The 23,536-nt window shown below is 63.5% G+C and overlaps 1 protein-coding gene across 4 annotated transcripts; it reads right to left on the bottom strand.

Annotated features, from left to right (window-relative positions):
• Positions 1-9,844: 9,844 nt before the first annotated feature.
• On the bottom strand, positions 9,845-23,333 carry FAM53A (family with sequence similarity 53 member A). 4 transcript variants are annotated; one of them, XM_079785171.1, is made up of 6 exons: positions 23,091-23,333; positions 22,685-22,806; positions 13,743-13,984; positions 12,644-12,806; positions 10,994-11,628; positions 9,845-10,515 (listed from the first exon to the last, which is right to left on the bottom strand). In XM_079785171.1, exons 3-6 carry the CDS (start codon positions 13,818-13,820, stop codon positions 10,237-10,239), a joined length of 1,155 nt encoding a protein of 384 aa, XP_079641297.1. In that variant the 5' UTR covers positions 13,821-13,984; positions 22,685-22,806; positions 23,091-23,333; the 3' UTR covers positions 9,845-10,236. The 4 variants fall into 4 exon arrangements, with proteins under 4 accessions (XP_079641297.1, XP_079641299.1, XP_079641298.1 ...); XM_079785173.1 differs by having other exon boundaries at positions 13,743-13,980; XM_079785172.1 differs by lacking the exon at positions 23,091-23,333 and having other exon boundaries at positions 13,743-13,980; positions 22,685-23,047.
• Positions 23,334-23,536: the final 203 nt, after the last annotated feature.

Raw genomic sequence — 23,536 nt, 5'->3', positions numbered from 1 at the left:
AATGGCTGTGCCCGTTGGCTGTGCCTGTTGGCTGTGCCCATTGGCTGTGCCCGATGGCTGTGCCCGATGGCTGTGCCCATTGGCTGTGCCCGTTGGCTGTGCCCGTTGGCTGTGCCTGTTGGCTGTGCCCGTTGGCTGTGCCCGATGGCTGTGCCCGTTGGCCGTGCCCGTTGGCTGTGCCCATTGGCTGTGCCCGATGGCTGTGCCCAATGGCTGTGCCCGTTGGCTGTGCCCGTTGGCTGTGCCCATTGGCTGTGCCTGTTGGCTGTGCCCATTGGCTGTGCCCGATGGCTGTGCCCGTTGGCCGTGCCCATTGGCTGTGCCCGTTGGCTGTGCCCATTGGCTGTGCCTGTTGGCTGTGCCCATTGGCTGTGCCCGATGGCTGTGCCCGTTGGCCATGCCCATTGGCCGTGCCCGATAGCTGTGCCCATTGGCCGTGCCCGTTGGCTGTGACGGTTGGCTGGCGAGGGAGGCGGTCCCTCGCTGTCCAACAGCCAAGTCCTTGGCAAACTGTCCTGTGGGCGCGTGGAGGGCGGACGGGCAGAAAGGACGGGAAGGCGGGCACAGACCCTCCTGCCCCGGGCTCAGGTGCGAGGGCAGAGGCAGCGCCATGGAGCCCAGCAGCAACGCGCTCGTGGGACGAGAGGGCTGACGGCAAACGAACCGTCTTTAGTGACAAGGAGGCGCTCGGGTGTGGCTCCCACCTGGGCGGGGCCTGGAGGTGGGAACCACTGCAGACGCAGGCACGTGGGGGGGGGCGGGGGAGGAGTGCGGGGGGGGAGGTTTGGGGAGGGGGCAGCAAGGTCAAGCCCCAGGACAGAAGCCCCGCTGGCCAAGCCCCACTCAGTGCCCTGAACGCCGGGAGCACCGCCCACTTCCCGGCCGGACACGCCCGGAGGGGGTCTGGGCCGGCTGCTCGGCCCTCGGGACTCACAGGGCGGAGGGAGGAGGCTCTCGGTGCCTCAGGCGACCGTGCGCTGTGCCGTGGCCCACACACCGAGGGACTGCGCGCCCTGCGTCCCAGCCCCCGGGGCCAGGGGTGGATAGGAGAAGTGGCTCTGGCGGATTCCCGTGCAAAAGCCACGTGTCCCCTTCTGAGACGACCCTGGCATGACCTTGGGAGTCTCCCGCTGGCAAGGATGGAGCCAGGCCCTCGGGCCCCTGCCCAGCAGCGCCCCTGGGTGATGCTCAGAGCGAGGAACCACGGGGGCGCGGCCTGAGGGGCCGTGTGTCTGCATCAGCCGACAGGGTCCCCCAGATTCACGCCGTGAGTGAGCGGTACCTGCACCCTCGCAGGAGACACCAGACCTGAGCTCGGACAGGAGGAGGAGAGGGGCCCCCAGGAGCCGAGGCCCTGGGACCACGGAGGGCAAGCACGAGGGGCTCCGCGGGGCACCTCCTCGGGGGGTGGACCCTCCCCGGTCCCGACTCGGGGAAAGGGTCCTGGCTGCACACGCCGCCCAGCACCGGCCCCGAGCAGCACCGCCAGCCTGAGGCCCAGTCCGAGTGGCAGACCAGGGCCGGTGGGCGGCGTCGCCACGGTCACCAGAGGCCCCGGCTTCCGGCCTCAAGGTCGCCTCCTGCCATTGGCTGCAGAGCTCCAGCCATCACCCCCGCGTCCGCTCGGGAAGCAGGGAAGATGGCGCCCAGGCCGGAGGGAGCCGCCCCAGTGAGTCGGCGACTTTCCGTTCTTAAGTCAGAGAGGAATCCAGGACGACACGGTGTATGTTTGTGACATAGAAGTTTTCTTTATTTTGTGTATGATCAATAAACACCTTTTAAAAAGAAAAAAAAATCGGGGATGAGAGAGGATCATGGATCGGCTGCCTCCTGCACGCCCCACACGGGGATCTCGAGCCCGAAACCCGGGCGTGTGCCGTGACCGGGAATCAAACGGAGACCTCCTGGTTCACAGGTCGACGCTCACCCACTGAGCCCCGCGGCCCGGTGAGTTGGCGACTTGTGAGTGTCCTGCCCAGCACTTCCGCTCACGTCCCAACGGCCATAACTGGGCCAGGGTGGGCGTCTGGCTCGGCCTGGACAGCGAGGGCCCATCAGCTGGGGGTGGGGGCTCTGTGGGCAAGTCTGCCCCCCACCCAGCGGAAAGCGAGGATGGGGCTGGGGTAAACCCCACGGGACCCCTCCCCCCGGACCTGGAGCTGCGGGCGCACGGACGGGGCCATGGCTGCCGACCCTGAGGTTTGGCGCCCTTGCGTCCAGCTCGGGACACGGCCCAGCCTCAGGTCGCTGTGCCGGTCCAAGCCAGGACCTCGGGCCTGGGCCAGAGACGGGCCAGCCTGAATGGCCCCTTCTTTGGGGGGGACTCCTTTTGGCCCCTCAGGGTCCCAGCCGGGCCCTCTGGGGGGGGTGCCCCCACCTCGCCCCCTGAACCCTGCACCCCTCCCTTCTGAGCCCAGGGGACGCCCGCACACATCCCGTCCACGGCCCGCCCCTCCCCCAAGCCTGGCTCAGGTGCCAGCCCTCTGGGCCTCCACTGGCAGGCACCCCACCTCCTGCACCCCGGGGCCCCCTGCACCCAGGACCAGGCCTGAGGTCAGCAGGAACCAGCAGGGGAGCCCCCACGTCGGAGCCCCTCACCCTAAAGCAAAGAGGAAGCAGTTACCCACGGTCCAGGTGGGGAAACTGAGGCTCGGAGCACGAGGGCCCCATCACGCTCACACAGCTGGGCCGCCGCCCACGTGCCCACGGCCTGGTGTCCGGTCCTCACTCAGAACCGGGGTGACCAGGCCCAGAGCCCTCCCAGGATGGGGACACGCAGCTGGGGCAGGTCCTGCCGCCATCACCCGTGTCCCGGCCTGGCCGCGGCTCTCCTGTCCCCCGGCCGGTGGGCGATTCCCGGGACGCGTCCCCACCCAGCCCCTTCCATCGAGGGGTTTCTGGTTCCCCTCCAGGGGCGGGGGCGGGGGGCTCGGCCGTGGTCTCAGTGCCAGGCCAGGGCTCGCCCGTCCTGTGGGCCAGGCGCTGGGCACGCCCGGAGTCCGCGCGGCGCCCAGCTTCCCCAGCGCGGAGGCCTGGGGCCCTCCCGCGGCGGGGCGGCTGCGCCGTGACCTTGTGATAACCCGAGTGCCATCCGTCAGGCCGGCCGCCAGGCTCCGGAACACTGCGGCAGCTCATCTGAATTCAAATTACCCCGAGACGCGGCCGTGCCAGCCATAACTCAGCGCGAGGAGGAGCGCGCCCGCCCGCCCGCGGGTTGGACATTACCATACATTCCTGGGGCGTCGGACAGGGCCGCTAATGAAAATATCAATCAAAACCCCGCTGACTTAATGGTCAATTTAAATTAATTAATTGGGGAGGAGAAAAAGTGCAGGGGGCAGTGCTGACGGCCCGTCTCGGGGGCGGGGCGGGGAGAGCCTGGGTGCCCAGCTGGCGCAGCCCCCGCCCCGGGAGACCCCAGGACGTCCCAGGGCCGCCTGGCAGCCTTCCCGCCCCGGCAGCCCCCATCTGGCCGGGTGGCCTGTCTGACCGTCCAGCTTTGCCAGCCTCAGGGGTCATCTGTCAGGCCCCCTCCCCCTCAGTGCTGAGGCAGGACGGGGGTCTGGCGGGCTGAGGTGGGGGGTGCCCTCAGCTCAGGGCTCCTGGGCACCTGCCACCCCGCCGGGCCCTGGAAGGGACGGCGCTGTCACCAGCACGGGCGCCAGGCCGAGGCTCAAGCGGTGACGCCGGGTCAGCTGCCCTGAGGCCCTGGGAGGGTCAGAAATCGTCTTCGAAGTGCGAGAGGCAGGGGCCCGGAGCCTGGACCTGCGTGTGTCGGTCCCCTGCCCGCAGGGCTCCCGAGAGACAAGGGCGAGCTCAGGGCTCGGGAGACAGCGGCCGGAGCCCCAGGCCGACTCGGGTCCCCAGGCCGACCAGCAGCTGCGGACAGAGGGTGGGGAGCGGGACGCCAGGCGGACCTGGAGGCGCCTTTGGAACGCAGAAGCCGTGGCAGAGCCTCCGCCCGGCGAGGGTGGCGCTGGCCGGGCCCTGCACCTGACCGGGCCGGGTGCCGTCGGCCCTGAGGTCACGGCGACCTCGCCACAGGGCTGGCTGGTGCACACGCCGTCCCGTCTGGGGGCTGCCCGGGCTCAGGGCGAACCGGAAAGCGCCCGGTTCCGGGGAGGAGGCGCAGGGCCCGTCCAGGACCCGCTCAGCTCACGCAGCGTCCCCGAAGCCCGCAGACGGCCGGCCTGGCTGCCACGGGCGCTGAGGGCCACCCTCACGCTCAGCCCAAAGGCCCAGGCCAGAGTCTGTGCCTCTGGACGTGGGGAGCCCCCCGGGCCTCCGGGGCAGGGCTGCCGGACGGACAGGCCGAGTGGCCTCAGAGGGAGCGAGGCCGCCCTGAGGCTGGGGAGGAGCAAGGTGGCAGGGGAGTCTCCCCACCTCTAAGTCCTGCAGCCTCCTCAGGACGAAGCCCCCATTTGGGGCCAAATCCCAAATATTCCTCGTTAATCAGACGAATTGGAAATGGCACCTGAGTGAAGGCCCTGGGTCCTGGGCTGCAAGAGGCTGGGGACTGGGGCAGGGGAGGTCCTGGGCCCTGAACCCCCGGTGACAGCAGGGGGCGGGCATGCTGAGGCCCGGAAGTAACAGGAGGGGGCTGGGGGGCAGGGGGGAAGGAGGGTGTTGGGTGGCGTAGGTGGGCCCAGCGACCTTTAGAATGTCTTGGGACCCGTCTCCGGCCTTTGCGTTTGGACCAGGTGGTGTCCGTGGCTGGGGCTCTGGTTCAGAGGGGGTTTGGGGTCAGCTCTGAGGCTGCTGTTGTGGTTGAACGGGGAGGGGGGCCTCCTTGCTCAGTGCCCCCAGGGAAGCCCATGCCAGCCCAGCCTTGTGCCCCCACATGGCCTCCCGGGCCACCCAGGTCCCTGAAGGTCACACACTGGGGACACAGGGCCCCCCACCCCTCACCTGGCCCAGCAGGGGGAGGAGACACGATCTCCCCTGTTTGTCCTCAGGGCACTGAGTCTGATCTGCTGGCCTGACCCTGCCAAGGCTGCACCCTGGCACCACACCCACAGCCACCTAGGCCACACCCACAGCCGCCTGGGCCACACCCACAACCACCTGGGCCACACCCACAACCACCTGGGCCACACCCACAACCACCTGGGCCACACCCACAGCCTGGGCCACACCCACAGCCTGGGCCACACCCACAGCCGCCTGGGCAGGAGGGATGGCAGGGTGAGGAGCACCATCCTGTACAGACCCCCAGCCGCTGCTGCCTGCCCAGGGGCCCCGGGGCAGCCCCCACTGCAGGGCGGGGAACTTAGGGTCCCCCAACCCCCAGCCTGAGGGAAGGGACTCAGCGCTGGAGCGACCAACTTTGAGGGCCCCTCCCCCAGCCCCAGGCGCAGCTGCACGGGCCCCACCCTGCTCCCCGACCCCCGGCTCATGGCAAGGCGCCTAGTGTCTGAGCCTCCCAAGCTGGGGGTGCACCCTTCCTGCCCACGTCCCCCCAGAATACCCAGCACTCTTCTGGGGAGCACCCGGACCCCCTCCCGAGGGCACTGGGGAGTGGGAGTGATAGGGGGCCCCCTCACCTGGGGCCACTCCCCACGCCCCCACAGGCCCTGCACCCCCACAAGCCTGGCCCACCACAGCAGGTTGAGCCTCCGTCATCAGGCACGATCTTTGCTGCCACCCAGTGGCCACTAGGGGCAATGCAGGCGGAGCCGTCCCCGCGGAGGGCCGTTCAGTGAAGTGTCCCCAACTGGCAAATGCATGGGAACAGGGACTGGGGGGGGGGGGGGGGGACCAAGAGGATGGGGGGTGGGCAAGGGGCGCTCGGGGCGATGGGCTGAAATGTGGAGCCAGACGGGGTGGTGGCCACGCAGCCGGTGAATGTACTAAACGCCCCTTTTAAATGGTTAATTTTCTTATGTGACTTCCACCTCAGAAAGTATTCAAATAAGACACTCAGATGGTTTGGATGTAGAGAAATTTACAAAAGCAATACCCAATCAGTAACCCTCTTATGCCCTAACATTAGAAAAGATGTTTCCAATTAATTATTATAACACTTAAAAATAATAACAGAAAGAAAAGAAAAAAGAAAAACAGCCCTAGCTAGTCTGGCTCAGTGGATAGAGCGTCGGCCTGAGGACTGAAGGGTCCCGGGTTCGATTGTGGTCAGGGCACAGGCCCGGGTTGTGGGCTCGATCCCCAGTAGGGGGCGTGCAGGAGGCAGCCGATCCATGATCCTCTCTCATCATTGATGTTTCTATCTCTCTCTCCCTCTCTCTTCCTCTCTGAAATCAATAAAAATATATATTTTAAAAAAGAAAAATAAATGAATGAATGAGTAATAAGAGAGACAGCCTGGCCGACTTGACTCGGTGGTTAGAGCCCCGCCAGGCTCCCCACCCCATCCCGCGGGTTCCAACGTCTTTGCGCATGTTACCCAGCAGCCTGGCCATCCAGACCGAAACCAGGGGCGAGACCAGGGTGCCCCTCTAGCAGCACTGGGGACCCAGCGGGCCTGGCTCACCCCCTGGATGGGCGGAGACCTCGCTGGAGCCCCAGGATCAGGCAAGCAAGACTGTAATGAGGACGGGTCCTGAGCCTCATGGACACGCCTGACTGGACAGCACTCACCCGAACATTCTCCACATGTGTGTGCACCCATGTATGCCCAGGTGTACATGTGTGCATGGTCACGCACATGTGCATATATACATGCCTGCACATATTACACACATGCACAGACACTGTAGACAGGCATGCGTGCACATGCACACAGGGACCTACACATGGACATATATACACACGCACACTCATGTAGCTGACTGCACATGTGCACATATGTGTATGCGTGGACTGGCGTGCACACAGCCATGCACCATGTGTATGCACGTGTGTAGGCACGGGTGCACACATGCACACATACCTTGCTACGCTGCAAGTGGCAAAACACATAGAGGCTTACTCCTTGGTTGGGGGGGCGGGGGGACAGGGGGCAGAGGGGCCATGACGGCGACCTCACAGCCACACAGAAGGAGAGGCTGCGTCTGGACCGGCGCGGCAGGGGTCAGGGGAGAAGCCACAGCCGCAAGTGTTCTTATCACCGAGCCAGAGACTGCCAACAAGTGCACTACACATTCGACACGAGGAGGAACAGAATAAAGGGAGCCCAGGAGCGGGGGGGAGGGTGGGGGGGCGGGGCGGTTAATGAATTGGAAACAGGAAGACGGGGTGCGCGTCGGTAAATCAGGGCGGGCTCCTCGGAGGAAGAGGAGGAGCCCCGAGCGCCGGCAGCGAGCAACCAACTAACACGCCGCTCACTACTCCCGGCGAAACGTAGACCAGCACCATGAACCGAGCCGTTCAGAAGCCGTGTCCGCACTGCAGGGAGTAGGAGGTGACGGAGGCCGGGGATGAGGCGCACCTCCGTCCTGCAGGGCCCTGCGGTCAGAGGGTCGTCGGGCTCAGGAGTGGGCCAGGCCAGGGGTCAGGGCGAGGGAGGGAGGGGTCAGCGCCTGTGGGCTGGAGGCCCGGTGAGGGGAGGGGGGCCTTCTCCACCGCCCCCCCCCCAGGTGCTGAGGCCTGGGCTGGAGGCTGCAGGAGGCAGACCCCACTTGCCTGGGACCCTTCTTCGTGTGAACGGGGCCCCGGTGCGGGGTCAGGTGGAGGTGGGCGCACGGGGCGGGGGCTCACCGTCCCCTCCAGCCTGCACGGGGACGGGGACGGGAAAAGAGGGCAGAGGCCCGCCGGGCATTCCCCACACCTCGGCCACGGCGGTCAGCCCGGCCGGCACAGCCTCCGTGCCCTGACCGGGAATCGAACCCGGGACCACTTGGTTCCTGGGTCAATGCTCAACCGCTGAGCCACGCCAGCCGGCAGCTTTCGTGATATTTTTCCCGGAACTTGGCCATTTCCTCTAAGTTGTGCCTCATGCTCTCCTGTAACCGTTAGGATCTCTGCCACATCTCAGGTTTTCTTTTAAAGGTTTTTATTGATCTCAGAGAGGAAGGGAGAGGGAGAGAGAGAAACATCAACGATGAGAGAGAATCATGGATCAGCTGCCTCCTGCACGCCCCACACTGGGGATCGAGCCCACAACCCCGGCCTGTGCCCTGACCGGGCATCGAACCCTCACCTCCTGGTTCACAGGTGGACGCTCAGCCCCCGTGCCACCGGCCCCCTCATGTGGGCTCAGCCAATGGGAGCCGTCCGCACGGCAGTGTCTGAGAGGCACCGTGTGTCCGAGGGGTGAGATGAGAATTCTGACAGCCCCCGCCGCCGTGGCCCTAATTCCTGAGCATCTCTACCGCCTCTCGGGAAAAGGCCCCCCACCGCGGCCCGATTCCCAAAGCCCGGGCTTCGCTCACCGTCTGCCCACTCACTTTCTAATCCGACCGTAGACGGTTGTAAGTCCCTTCTGTCGCCGACTGCGGACACACCGACTGCTGTGGAGTTTTCAGTCGCTCCCGCCTAAGTGTTCGTTTCTCACGTGTCGTTTCTTCTTTGGCCCCCGAGTTACACAGGAGCCGTTTACCGTCCCGAACACGAGGCTTTGTTCACCATGTTCCTGGGCTGTGCTGGGACCACGGGATCGCCTCGAGGCCCCGTCCTCGGACTCACTGACCCCTCCTCCTGGGCGCAGTGGTCGGCTCAGACGCCTCCACGCGCACCTAGAATCCACGCGATTTCCCGCAGACGGCCGGCCACCGCGCCCACCGACGGGCAAGCGAACCTTCCACACGAACTGTGCTATTTCGGGTCAACCTGACCCATTAGCCACTGAGGACGGACCCAAAATCTCCAACCCGATGATGGAGGTGACTTTCGGCTTCTCTGTTGTCAGTTTTTATGTTTTGTTTGTATTTCTTTTTTAAAATATATTATTGATTTCAGAGAGGAAGGGAGGAGAGAAACATCAATGATCAAAGAGAATCATTGAGTGGCTGCCTCCCGCACGCCCCCTACTGGGGATGGAGCCCGCAACTCGGGCCTGTGCCCTTGACCGAAATCGAACCTGGGCCCCTTTAATCCGCCGGCCAACGCTCTATCCACAGAGCCACACCAGCCAGGGCATTTTATTTGTATCCGTCTCCCCAAATTAAACCCGAAAAAGGACGGCCCGGTGCAGAGTCTGGCAGCGATGCTGCAGCGCAGGTCCTGGGTCCCAGCCCGCCAGGAGCTGCGGCCCCGCGCCCAGCCAGCACGCCCCGCACCGCAGCCGATCTCAGGATTAGACGTTAACCAGGAAGAACCACGTGGCCACCTCCGTCTGCGAGTGAACCTGCCGCCGGGTGCTGCCGGAGGTCCCCCTCAGCACAGGCGGCCTCGGCCGCGGTTGGTGCCTGCAGGACTGAGGGGCAGGGGGCTGGGCCTCAGCAAGGACAGTCTGGAAACCACCCCTGCCTGCCTTCGCCGCTCTCTGACCCCCAGACCTAACCAGTGAGAACTCCCTGCCGTGAGTGACCTACTCCAACTTTCTTGGGGGAAAAAGAAAATTTCTCAAAACGCCTCCCTTTCACCCAAAGTTCCCAGGTCAACACCCTTAGTAGAAACCCTAAGACTCTGTTAAATTAGGAATGAACGGGGCGGGGTGGGGGGGGACCCACAGGCTGTGGCTGCCCAGGCCACATGCACCTGACCGTGAACACCAACAAGCGGCCCAGCTGGTGTGACTCAGAGGCTGAGCACCAGCCTATGAACCAGGAGGTCACAGTTCAATTTCCAGTCAGGGCACAGGCCCGGGTTGCAGGCTCCATCCCCAGTGCGGGACGTGCAGGAGGCGGCTGATCCGTGATGCTCTCATCACTGATGTCTCTCTCACCCTCTCCCTTCCTCTGAAATCAATAAAAGTATTTTCTAAAAGATCAAGTGGAGGGCACGGTGCAAAGCAAACGTCTTTTATTGAAGTCACAGACCAGGCGCGCCAGGGCCGCGCCCCACGCCGGGCCAGGAGTCGGGCCGCAGAGCGTGGGTCCTGCCCCAAGCAGCGCGGGACGAAGCCCGGACCTCTGGCGCCCCCGGCTTCGTAGCTACAGGACGCACAGCGCCCTTCACCGCAGGCGTTTACCGAGGAACCAGCCTGCCCTGGGGTGTGTACCCAGAACCCGGGTAACTGAATGCCCTCTGAAAATGCATTCCAAAATAGAGACCTTTCTCCAGAACTGTAAAAGCCAGAATAATGCAAAATACTCCTGTAGGAAAGACTGATCAAAATGACCCTCAACATTCAGACTAAGCGGACCGGCTCCTGTCTCCCCAGACCTCCCGCCGCGGTCAGTTGTTCTCGATCTGCTCCAGGTCCAGCTCGCCGGGGCCCAGCGGGGACACGCCCTCCTCACCGGCGCTGTCCCAGTCCCCCGGGTCCCCGCCGCTCCCCGCCTCCTGGGAGGCCCACAGGCTGGGGCAGGCGCCCAGGGGGCTGGAGGCTGGGGTGACGAGGCCCGTGAGGCCATGTGGGGCCCGTGGGGAGGACACGGCCGTCTTCGCTCTGGCCTCATCCTCATCCTCACCTTCGCAGTCGAGGGAGCCGAGGCTTTTTGAGTTCTTCAACGTCTGCGACAGGAAAGACTGTGTAAGGCGCTGCTGGGAGGGCCCACGGGCACCCCGTCGACCCCGACCAAGTCCCCGAGTCACACAGCGTCCTTGGTCCCGGCGCCTCAGACCACCCCTCGGGCAGCGCCTGAGCGAAGCGCTCCTGCGAGCCACCCGAACCCGCAGCCGGGGGCCGGCTCCTCCCAGCACAGCCCTCGGGAGGCCCCGCATCTGAGCCCCGAGGAGAGGCGGGTCCAAGTGGAGCCGTGCGGCCTCCGACACCCTGGGACCCTCCGCACCCCCGACCCTTGCACCCCCAGACCCTCACACCCCCAGGGCAGCCCGGCCGCTCCTGGAGGGTGGGCAGGTGGTGTGGGGTGGCCCGCCAAGGACACAGCGCACCCAGGCAGTGCCTCCCCTCGCGGCGCGGGCCAGACAAACTCCCGGCACCGTGGGAGGAGGCGGCGGCAGGGTGGCCGCCGGGCACCGGGAGCCTCACCCGTGTCATCTTCAGGAAGTCCAGGGACGGGCGCGGCCACCGAGGGTCCTCCTCCCGCGGGCGCTTCAGGCGGCTCTTCCGCCCGACGAGCACGCAGGGCTGCGAGCGGCTCCGGAGCAGGCCCAGCCGCCAGCCCAGCGCCGGCGCGGACGACGGGGCGTCTGCGTGCAGCAGGTGCTCCTGCGACAGGGACAGGCGGCGCCGGGAGGACAGAGGGGGCCCCGGAGGACCCCAGGGCGGGCCGGAGCCGGAGCCAAAGCCGCGCCCGCCGTCCTCACGGCCGCCACTGGCGGAGGCCGGCCGGGGCGCGGGCGGGGAGCTGGGGCCGGCCGCAGGCAAGGCGCTGCCCGGCAGGCTGGCGCTCCCTCCGCTGTGGCAGCGCCGCTTGGAGACAGCAGTCCAGACCTTGGAGCCCCCGGGGCGCCAGGGCGACCGGCAGCGGGCCAGCTCGTCCGGCTCCGACAGGGAGCGGCAGTGTCGCTTGCTGGGCGGGGCCAGGGGCGGCCCCGAGCTCTCCCTGAGGTCCACGGCGCTGCCCGCGCCCAGGCCCGGCGGGAAGGGGAGGGCAGGGCCCGCGGCTGCCGGGCTCCTGAGGGGCCACCCTCCACTCAGGGCCTTCCAGGGGCGCCTGTCTCCTGAGGAAAAAGGAGAGACGGGTGAGCAGGAGGCACCTGCCAGCTGCCCCGAAGCCGGGCCTCATGGGCGCGGGGGCTGCACAGCGGGTGGAGCCCACGGCGGGTGGTCAGTGCCGCCCCGCCTGCCCTCCCTGGCGTGTCCACCCTGGCGCCACCCTCGCCCTCCGAGGGCACAGGGGGACAGCGGAGCAGATGCCTGGGCCCTGCCAGAGCCCGAGGGCCTGGGAGCGAGGACGGCCCCGTGTGCTGGACCAGCAGTGTGGGGGGCCCCTCCTCCTCCCGTCCCGCCTCCGCGTCTGCTTCCTCCCCAGCGGGCAGTGCAGGACGCCCCGCACGGAGCCCCCTCGGCCGCAGGGACCAGAGGGGACGGGACTCACCTGGGTCTGTCCCACCTGAAGTCACACAACTGACTCCACTGTGACCGCTGACCCCAGCCAAGGCTCACCAGGAATGCACACGGGCCAGCAAGCGCCCAACGCGAACACCCAGTGCTCACACTCACTCATTCACTCTCACGTGCACACTCAGTGCTCACACTCACATGCACATGCATTCTCTCATGGGCACACTCAATGCTTGCACTCACATGCGCTCGCTCACTCATTCACTCTCACACGCACACTCAATGCTCACACATGCACACTCATACTCATTCACACCCACGTGCATACTTGTGCTCATTCTCGCACACGCACACACTCACACTTGGGTGGTGAGGCCACTTGACCCATTCAGACCACAGGGCACATAGGTGGGGTTGTGCCCTGGAGGGTGGAGGGCAGACCCACACACGCCAGGGCATGGCTGCCCCACACACACACACACACACACACACACACACACACACACTGCTGGTCCAGCACACGCCAAACAAGCGTGCACCACTGTCCGGTCCTTCCTTCCTCCAGTGGCGCAGAGGGCGAGGCAGGTCTGTGGCCGCCCCACCCCCCACCCCCCGAGGTGAGACATGCGGCCGCAGCCTACAGCCCGCACACCTGCCCGGCTTCACACTTACCGTTGGTCTCAAAAGGGAACACGCGGCCACTTCTGCTGTTGCGCTTCTCGGCCGAACACTGAGAGTGACAGGGAGAGACGTTCACAGGAGACGCCGTCAGGACGCGCCAGCACGGCTCCTTCCTGGCCGCGGAGCATTCTACTTCCCACGGCCCTTCCGGCAGCTGGCGAGACCGGCCTGACTGAGAACTCCTCCCTTTAAAGGCTGTACTTTCCACTACAGCTTACAGTCAGTATTCCTCTGTCAGCTCCCGGCGCACAGCACAGTCACGTTTTACAGAGCGCCCCGATATTCCCAGCACCCACCTGGCCCCCGAGCTAGCACAGCGCCCACGCAGACCCAGCCCCCGAGCCAGGCTCCCACCCCCCACAGGGGCCGGGCACACAGCCACCTGACCACACCCTGACCGGGGCAGGGAGTCCTGACGCTCACGCTGACACGCCCGCCAAGTTCAGAGCCAGGTGGAGCGAACACCGGCGACAGACCCCGACGAGGCTCTCGGGAGGGCGGCCGCACGCCATCCGTCGGGGCTGGCCACGGTGTGCGCCGAGGGCCTGCACACGGCCTGTGTGGGTCAGACTTTCACTGAAGTTGGGTTTTGCCCTGGCCAGTGGCTCGGGGGGTTGGACCGCTGCCCCAAACACCAACCGGCCGTGGGTTCAATTCCCAGTCGGGGTGCTGCCAGGAGGCTACCGATCAACGTCCCTCTCGTTCTCTCTTTCCCTTCCAGTCTCTCTAAAAAACACAAAAAATAAAAACATACCGCCCGCCCGGCGTGGCTCCGTGGCTGAGCATCGACCTATGAACCAGGAGGTCACGGTTTGACTCCCAGTCAGGGCGCAGGCCCGCGTGGCAGGCTCGGTCCCCAGTGGGGTGTGTGCAGGAGGCAGCCGATCCATGGCTCTCTCATCATTGATGTTCCTCTCCCCCCTCCCTTCCTCTCTGAATCAATAAAAACAAAACAAAACAAAACATCCTGGGATGAGTTACAGGACAAGTTGGGGGATGATGCTGAGAACCCACCACCACGAGGCTCTGGGGACGGGGGTGCCCTGCACGCTGCTCCCCACCGCCCGCTCGGCAGCGCCCTCCGGCTCACCGGGCCGGCATCGTAGCTCTGGTGCGCGAGGTCGTCCAGGCTCTGGTTCTGCAGCTTCTCGGTGATGAGCGTGACCATGGTCGGGGCCGTCGGATCCTCCGTCCGCACCGACGGGCCCTGGGGTCCCAGAGCATCGGGCTCGGCAGGCGGGCACCGCGGGTCTGCGCTAACCCTCCCGGCTGCACTTCCGGGTCACAGGTGAGCGATCCATCTCCAACGGCTCTTCACAGCCCCGTGTCTGCCTATCAGAAGAGAGTCGGCGTCCGTGAAAGCTAGAAGGTGCTGGAAGCCAAGTCTCAGCCACCAGGGGAGGGACCCAAACAACATGCCCACAAACTGCCCACGGACGGCCCAGTGCCCACCTCACCACTGACCACGGACGGCCCAGTGCCCACCTCACCACTGACCACGGACGGCCCAGTGCCCACCTCACCACTGACCACCTCACCACTGACCACGGACGGCCCAGTGCCCACCTCACCACTGACCACGGACGGCCCAGTGCCCACCTCACCACTGACCACTGACCACGGACGGCCCAGCGCCCACCTCACCACTGACCACGGACGGCCCGATGCCCACCTCACCACTGACCACGGACGGCCCAGCGCCCACCTCACCACTGACCACGGACGGCCCAGCGCCCACCTCACCACTGACCACGGACGGCCCAGCGCCCACCTCACCACTGACCACGGACGGCCCAGCGCCCACCTCACCACTGACCACGGACGGCCCAGTGCCCACCTCACCACTGACCACGGACGGCCCAGCACCCACCTCACCACTGACCACGGACGGCCCAGCACCCACCTCACCACTGACCACGGACGGCCCAGTGCCCACCTCACCACTGACCACGGACGGCCCAGTGCCCACCTCACCACTGACCACGGACGGCCCAGCGCCCACCTCACCACTGACCACTGACGGCCCAGCGCCCACCTCACCACTGACCACGGACGGCCCAGCACCCACCTCACCACTGACCACGGACGGCCCAGCGCCCACCTCACCACTGACCACGGACAGCCCAGCGCCCACCTCACCACTGACCACAGACAGCCCAGCGCCCACCTCACCACTGACCACAGACAGCCCAGCGCCCACCTCACCACTGACCACGGACGGCCCAGCACCCACCTCACCACTGACCACGGACGGCCCGATGCCCACCTCACCACTGACCACGGACGGCCCAGTGCCCACCTCACCACTGACCACGGACAGCCCAGCGCCCACCTCACCACTGACCACAGACAGCCCAGTGCCCACCTCACCACTGACCACGGACGGCCCAGCACCCACCTCACCACTGACCACGGACGGCCCAGCACCCACCTCACCACTGACCACGGACGGCCCAGTGCCCACCTCACCACTGACCACGGACGGCCCAGCACCCACCTCACCACTGACCACGGACGGCCCGATGCCCACCTCACCACTGACCACGGACGGCCCAGTGCCCACCTCACCACTGACCACGGACGGCCCAGCGCCCACCTCACCACTGACCACAGACAGCCCAGCGCCCACCTCACCACTCACCACGGACGGCCCAGCGCCCACCTCACCACTGACCACGGACGGCCCAGCGCCCACCTCACCACTGACCACAGACAGCCCAGTGCCCACCTCACCACTGACCACGGACGGCCCAGCGCCCACCTCACCACTGACCACGGACGGCCCAGTGCCCACCTCACCACTCACCACTGACCACGGACGGCCCAGTGCCCACCTCACCACTGACCACGGACGGCCCAGCGCCCACCTCACCACTGACCACTGACGGCCCAGTGCCCACCTCACCACTGACCACGGACGGCCCAGCGCCCACCTCACCACTGACCACGGACGGCCCAGTGCCCACCTCACCACTCACCACTGACCACGGACGGCCCAGTGCCCACCTCACCACTGACCACGGACGGCCCAGCGCCCACCTCACCACTGACCACTGACGGCCCAGTGCCCACCTCACCACTGACCACGGACGGCCCAGCGCCCACCTCACCACTGACCACGGACGGCCCAGTGCCCACCTCACCACTCACCACTGACCACGGACGGCCCAGTGCCCACCTCACCACTGACCACGGACGGCCCAGCGCCCACCTCACCACTGACCACTGACGGCCCAGTGCCCACCTCACCACTCACCACGGACGGCCCAGTGCCCACCTCACCACTGACCACGGACGGCCCAGTGCCCACCTCACCACTGACCACGGACGGCCCAGCGCCCACCTCACCACTGACCACAGACAGCCCAGTGCCCACCTCACCACTGACCACGGACGGCCCAGTGCCCACCTCACCACTCACCACTGACCACGGACGGCCCAGTGCCCACCTCACCACTGACCACGGACGGCCCAGTGCCCACCTCACCACTGACCACGGACGGCCCAGTGCCCACCTCACCACTCACCACTCACCACGGACGGCCCAGTGCCCACCTCACTGCTGACGAAGGCCCAAAGGAGTTAAACACCCCTCCCCCGAGGAGAAACCAAGATGGCGGCATAGGTAAACACCTAAACTGCTGCCTCGCACAACAATATCAAAACTACAACTAAAAGACAAAACGGACATCATCCAGAACCACAGGAAGGCTGGCTGAATGGAAATTCTACAACTAGAAGGAAAGAGAAAAGCACACAGACTCAGAGGAGCTGCAGGAGGCAGAGGGACGGAGACGCGTGCGCAGAGAGGACGGGCGGCTGAGTACGCGGCTGACTTTCTCAAGTGGGAGGGAGACAAAAGCTCCCGACTGCACTGAACTCCAGTTCTGGGCGAGACCCTGGGGACCCAGACTCATTCGGGGAGAAACTGGACTGTCTGGCAGCGGGCGGACTCGAGGGCGGCTTTCTCTCAGAGGTGCTTGCAGCGATTACCATGGGACACTGAGACCCGGGGGCCTCATAGGGCAGGGCTGACGGGAAGCCAAGGCTGTCTGCTCCGCCCTGAGACTCCGCCCCATCCAAGCTGAGCACAGAGGCTTTTGCAAGTCTTGTCTCATAAGGGTGTCTCCAGCACAGAAGTTCTCCCAGCGTAGACACAGCTGATCCTCACAGCCAATTGGCCTGGAGGTCAATTCCTCCCAGTGAGACCAACAACAATCAAGGCTTAACTACAACAAGACTGTGCACACAGCCCACAAAGGGCTGCACCAAGCGTGTCCACCTCAGGTAACTGGGGAGGCTGAGCCACTGGGCCCTATAGGACACCTAGCACACAAAGCCACTCTATCAACTCAGGGAAGCAGCCAAAATGTGGAGACAGAGAAACAGGTCACAAATGAAAGAAATGGAGGAAAGCAATCGACTGGATATAGAGTTCAAAACCACGGTTATCAGGTTACTCAAGAATTTTCTAGAAAAGGCCGATAAATTTAGCGAGACCCTTGAGGATATGAAAAAGGACCAACTAGAAATTAAACATACACTGACTGAAATAAAAAATATTATACAGAGACCCAACAGCAGACTAGAGGATCGCAAGAATCAAGTCAAAGATTTGAAATACAAAGAAGCCAAAAACACTCAGCTGGAAAAGCAAAAAGAAAAAAGAATCCAAAAATATGAAGATAGTGTAAGGAGCCTCTAGGACAACTTCAAGCATACCAACATCAGAATTATGGGAGTGCCAGAAGAAGAGAGAGAGCAAGATACTGAAAACCTATTTGAAGAAATAGTGACCGAAAACTTCCCCCACCTGGTGAAAAAAATAGACATACAAGTTCAGGAAGCGCACAGAACCCCAAACAAAAGGAATCCAAAGAGGACCACACCAAGACACATCATAATTAAAATGCCAAGGGCAAAAGACAAAGAGAGAATCTTACAAGCAGCAAGAGAAAAACAGTTAGTTACCTACAAGGGAGCATCCATACGACTGTCAGCTGATTTCTCAACAGAAACTATGCAGGCCAGACGGGAATGGCAAGAAATATTCAAAGTGATGAACAGCAAGAACCTACAACCAAGATTACTCTACCCAGCAAAGCTATCATTCAGAATTGAAAGTCAGGTAAAAAACTTCACAGACAAGAAAAAGCTAAAGGAGTTCATCACCACCAAACCAGTATTATATGAAATGCTGAAAGGTGAATAAAAAATCTGATGAACAGAATAAACTGGTGAATATAATAGAATCAGGGGCATAGAAAGGGAGTGAACTGACAATTCTCGGGGGGAAAGGAGTGTGGGGGGTGCGGGAAGAGACTGGACAAAAATGGTACACCTATGGCTGAGGACAGTGTGTGTGGGGGGGGGGTAAGGGCAGAGGGTGGGGTGGGAACCGGGTGGAGGGGAGCTATGGGGGGAAACGAGGAACAGTTGTAATAATCTGAACAATAAAGATTTATTAATTTTTTTTTAAAAAAAACCCTCCCCCACTCCATCCAGTTGGACAAAAGCCCCTCTCCCCAACTGAAGCTGGACGGGGTGCAGTCTGTGCCAGGCCCAGCTGGGGGTGACGCAGGAGATGCTGGGATGGGCACTGAGCCATCCAGCCTGGAAGGGGGCGCCCAGACCGAGCCACAGCCAGAGGCGGGGGAGCTGTGCCGAGACCTACCCCGTGGGCACGGCATGGAGAGGGCCAAGCCCATGGACAGTCTCCTCGCCGTGGCCACGCTGAGCAGGAGCAGCTGGGACCCAGCAGGGAGACCCAGCCAGTGCAGAGAGAGCAGGACTGGGGAGAAAGTGCCTTCCACAGGGCCCCCCACCCCGCCCCCAGGGAGGACAGGGCCCCCCACCCCGCCCCCAGGGAGGACAGGGCCCCCCACCCCGCCCCCAGGGAGCACAGTGCCCCCCACCCCGCCCCCAGGGAGGACAGGGCCCCCCACCCCGCCCCCAGGGAGGACAGGGCCCCCCACCCCGCCCCCAGGGAGCACAGTGCCCCCCACCCCGCCCCCAGGGAGGACAGGGCCCCCCACCCCGCCCCCAGGGAGCACAGTGCCCCCCACCCCGCCACACCTGCCCTAGGACCCACTCACCACCCTAAGGAGCAGCAGGCCACAGATGGAGGCTCTGAGCAGCCCGTAGGGTGAGACTCAGGCTCCACACCACGACAGCCGGCACCAGCCGCCTCCTGTGGGCCCGCAGCCTGACCAGGGCAGGGTGTCCTGAAGTTACGCTGACACCTTAGAAAATGGCTCCACGCACGCAAGTTCAAACCCAGGCGTGCGCCGAGGGTTTGCACACTTGCGTGAGTGGGCAGAGGACACTGAGGAGAAAATACACACGTGGGACGACGTCCAAGTAAAAAGCGTGTGCACAGCAAGAGACGCCGTCAGCACAACGAAAAGGGAGCCCACTGCACGGGAGAACGTATTTGCCAAGGATGCATCTGATAAAGGATCTATTTCCAAAACAGAGAAGGAACTCAGACAACTCAACAGAAGGAAGACAAACAACCCAATTAAACATGGGCAAAGGACCTGAATGGACACTTCTCCAAAGAGGACATACAGAGGCCAAGAGACATTTGAAAACATGCTCAGAGTCACTGGTCATCAGAGAGATGTAAATCAAAACAACAATGAGGTACCACCTCACACCTGTCAGAATGGCTACCATCAACAAATCAACACACAACAAGTGCTGGCGAGGATGCGGAGCAAAAGGAACCCTCGTGCACTGCTGGTGGGAATGCAGACTGGTGCAGCCACTGTGGAGAACAGTATGGAGTTTCCTCAAAAAGTTAAAAATGCAACTCCCATTTGACCCAGTCATCCCACTCCTAGGACTATATCCCAAGAAACCAAAAACACCCATCAGAAAGGATCTATGCACCCCTATGTTCATAGCAGCACAATTCACCATAGCTGAGACCTGGAAACAGCCCAAGTGCCCATCGGCAGATGAGTGGATAAAAAGCTGGGGTACATCTACACCAGGGAATACTATGCAGCAGTGAAAAAGAAGGATCTCGTACCCTTTGAGACAGCATGGAGGGGCCTGGAGAGTATCATGCTAAGTGAAATAAGCCAGTCAGAGAAAGACAAGTATCCCATGATCTCACTCGTATGTGGAATCTAATGAACAAAATAAACTAAACTGATGAACAAAATGGATCCAGAGACATAGAAGCATGGAACAGACCGCGGGATCTCAGCGGAAAGGTGGGAAGGTGGGTGGGTGGGTGGGAAGAGATCAAAGAACCTGCATGCATACATGCACAGCCCACGCACACAGCCCACGGGTGGGCAGAGGCGGGCTGGAAGAGGTCAAGGGGGGACAGGGGGACATATGTAATACTTTCAACAATAAAGATTTTTTTTAAATAATAATCTATATAAATAAAAAAAGACTTCAACACAAGAGACAAAAACCACCGTCCGGGCCAGCCGATGTCTTGGTGACACTATAGCCACGAGGAGGGTTGGAAGCAGGGTGCTCAGTGTGAAGGGCAGACACCACGTCTGAGGTGTTAGCCTCACAAGTCAACAAAGGAGAGGAAGCTGTGTCTTAATCCGGAGAGGATCGCTCCGCTGTGCCAGGCGGAAGGAGAAAACCCGCAGCACGTGACTTCACGGTGAGAAATGGGAGGTGAGTGGGCCCCGGTCAGCCGGCCAGAAGAGGCAGGTTCTGATCCCGGCGGCCCGCTCACTGGCTGGGCTCTCTGAGCCTGTTTCCTTGACTGAAAACAGGAAAGAACCACCCTGCACGAGGCCACAAGGGATCGAAGTAAGTAACACACGTGAAAATGCCCCGGTTCCTGGCTCATGTTTAAATTATGACCTTTTATAACGAATTAGAGGCGCAGTGCATGAAATTCGTGCACTGCACTGGGGGGGAGGGTTCCCCCTCAGCCCGGCCTGCACCCTCTCACAGTCCGGGAGCCCTCGGGGGATGTCATCCTTACCAGCTGCCTACAGCGGAGGCAGGAGGCTCCCGCCACCGCCAGCCATGAGCCCGCTCACCAGCCATGAGCACGGCCGCTGGCTGAGCGGCGCTCCTCCTGTGGGGGCGCACTGACCACCAGGGGGCAGCTCCTGCTTCAGCGTCTGCCCCCTGGTGGTCAGTGTGCATATTAGCCTTTTATTATATAGGGTGCCAGTCAACTGTGCAAGTCAACTCTCCTTTCAGAAATATTGCTGCAGCCCTAGCCGGTTTGGCTCAGTGGATAGGGTGTCGGCCTGCGGACTCAAGGGTCCCAGGTTCGATTCCGGTCAAGGGCATGTACCTTGGTTGCGGGCACATCCCCAGTAGGGGGTATGCAGGAGGCAGCTGATCGATGTTTCTCTCTCATCGATGTTTCTACCTCTCTATCCCTCTCCCTTCCTCTCTGTAAAAAAATCAATAAAATATATTTTTAAAAACAAAAACAAAAAGAAACATTGCTGCAGCCCTCGCCAGTTTGGCTCAGTGGAAAAACTGTGGACTGAAGGGTCCCAGGTGGCGGGCTCGGTCCCCAGTGTGGGGCATGCAAGAGGCAGCCAATCAACAATACTTTCTCATCATTAATGTTTCTATCTCTCTCTTCTTCTCCCTTCCTCTCTGAAATCAATAAAAATATATTAAAAAAATATATTGCCGCAGCCCGGCAGGCGTGGCTGTGACTGAGCATCGGCCTATGAACCAGGAGGTCTCCCTCAGTTTGATTCCCGGTCAGGGCACAGGCCCAGGTTGCAGGCTCGATCCCCAGTAGGGGGTGTGCAGGAGGCAGCCCGTTGCATGATTCTCTCTCATCATTGATGTTTCTCTCTCTCTCCCTTCGTCTCTGACATCAATAAAAACACATTTTAAGGAAGACTGCTGCAGAAAAAGCTAAAGCGTTTATATAAAAACTTGTGTTGTTTGTCAGTTTGTTTTAAAGTTGGCAGTGCACCGTGAGAACTGCTGTGACCCTGTAGAAGCACACGTCGCCCTATGTGCCCGCCCCGGCACACGGTGCAGAGGGTCAATGCCCCGTACCCAGGCAGGGTCCCTCCACGTCCACCTAAAGGCAGACAGTGACTCGGGGGCTTTCTCCTTTAGGGTTTCCAGTACCAACAAGGCCTGCTCTCCCTTCTCCGGCCCTAAATCCCAGTAAGTCAAAAAATGCAAGGATCCACGCACAGGGCAGAGCCTCGCCAGCTCCCATCCACGTCACGCGTGCCCACCCTGTCGCGTGACCCTCAGAGTGGCAGAAGCTACACCAGAGGGACGAGCTCCGGAGCCACGGTCCAGGTCCCTGGACCCGAAGGGGAGCCGCGGGAGGGGCCGGTCCTGAGCAGGAGCCTCCAGTGAAGACGCGCAGAGGAGCATCTGGAACGGCACTCGCCACCCCAGGTTCACAAACGGCACAGCTTCAGAGTTACAGTCAAGAATTTCGAAATAACCGGCCCGGCTGGCTGGGCTCCGTGGGCAGAGCCTCGGCTGCGGACGGGGGTTCGATTCCCGGCCAGGGCACATGCCGGGGTCGCCTGAGGCAGCCCATCGAGGATTCTCTCTCATCACTGATGTTTCTCTCTCTCTCTCCCCCTCCTCCTTCCTCCCGGGAATCAATAAAAACACATCTTTTTTAAAAAAAAAAAAGAACTTCAAAATAATGGGGACAAAGTGTCTCCCCACCTTCTGCCATCCGCGCGCGAGGCTGCACTTCCCTCCCGGGACGGCCGGTTTCCGGGTCGCGCTCAACCCCGGGAGCGAGGCAGCCGCCCACCCGTGTGAAGACGCCGAGTCCACGCTCCGGGCGGCGTCTGAGACTCTGCGAGGCCGAGGCCGAGGCCGTCCGCACCCCGCACCCCCGCTCCGCGCACGGGCTCGGCTGCGCGGGCATCGCACCCGCGGGAAGGAGGCGGCCGGGAGCCCGCGCGGCTGACGCCGGGGCGCTCGGAAGGGAAGCGGCGGCTCCCGTGGCGAGAGGCACGGGCTCGAGGCACCGGAGCCGCGGGGACTCCGCGCGGAAGCAGCGCACACGCCCCTGCGCCCAAGTCCGAGACTTACGCCCTCGGTGCGTGCGGTCCCCGCGCACCGGTCCGGGCGGGTCCGGCCTCCCACGTCGTCCGGGGCCACCTTGGAGGCTCCTTAACGCACCGTCGGTCCCGTCCAACTTCCTGCTTCTCTCGCTACGAAATGACGAGCACGTGAGCCCCGGGAGCGACGACAGCTCGCACAGGCGACACCCAAGTCGGTTCAACAAGTGGCAGCGCGGCCCCGGCCGGCCCCTCAGCCACGGGGTGCGCGGAGGGCGCGGGGTCCCGGGGCGCACGTGGGGCTCGCGGCGCGGGGGTCCCGGGCCGGTCCGAGGAGGCTTGCGCGCGGCGGGAGTCCCAGCCCCCGGGGCCCCGCGCCCTCCGCGACCCGCCCGCCGCGCTCTCGGGGTCCGGCGGCGAAAACGCTCGGCACTCACGCGGGTGGTAGCGCATCGGGCCGCGCGGCCAGGTCTGCGCGCAGCCGGCAGCCGGCCCGTCCGGCCCAAGTTCACGCGCGGCCCCGCGCAGGCGCGCGCACGCAGGGCCCCGCGGGGCGCGCACGCACGGGCGGGGGGCGCGCACCCGGCCGCCGCGTCGAGGGCCGACGCTGGGCCGGTACCTGAGCGCGGCCGAGCGGCGGCGGCCACGGCCGGCCGGGCGGAGCGACTGAGTCGCCGGCCCCGCAGGCCGCGCTCCTCCCGCAACAGCCGACGCGCCTCAGCGGCGGGGAGCACACCACGCGACCCCGCCCCCTCCGGCCGCGCTCATTGGCCGTTCGGCCAGCCACCGCCCGCCCCTCAGCGGCGCCGCGCGCACGGGGATTGGGCTGCGTCTGGGTGGGCGGGGCCTGAGACGGCAGGGCGGGCCAGCGCCGACGGAGGGG

The sequence above is a fragment of the Cnephaeus nilssonii genome (genome assembly GCF_951640355.1).
Source record: "Cnephaeus nilssonii genome assembly, chromosome: 1".
In the NCBI taxonomy this organism is placed as follows: Eukaryota; Metazoa; Chordata; class Mammalia; order Chiroptera; family Vespertilionidae; genus Cnephaeus; species Cnephaeus nilssonii.
Note: the sequence above shows the minus strand (reverse complement) of the source record. Positions and strands in the feature narration are given on the sequence as shown.

Coding starts and splice junctions, on each gene's coding strand:
- FAM53A (XM_079785171.1), bottom strand. CDS start 13,820: ATGGTCACGCTCATCACCGAGAAGCTGCAGAACCAGAGCCTGGACGAC. Junction 11,629..12,643: donor GTTCCCTTTTGAGACCAACG/GTAAGTGTGAAG, acceptor CTTTTTCCTCAG/GAGACAGGCGCCCCTGGAAG. Junction 10,516..10,993: donor ACTTCCTGAAGATGACACGG/GTGAGGCTCCCG, acceptor TTCCTGTCGCAG/ACGTTGAAGAACTCAAAAAG.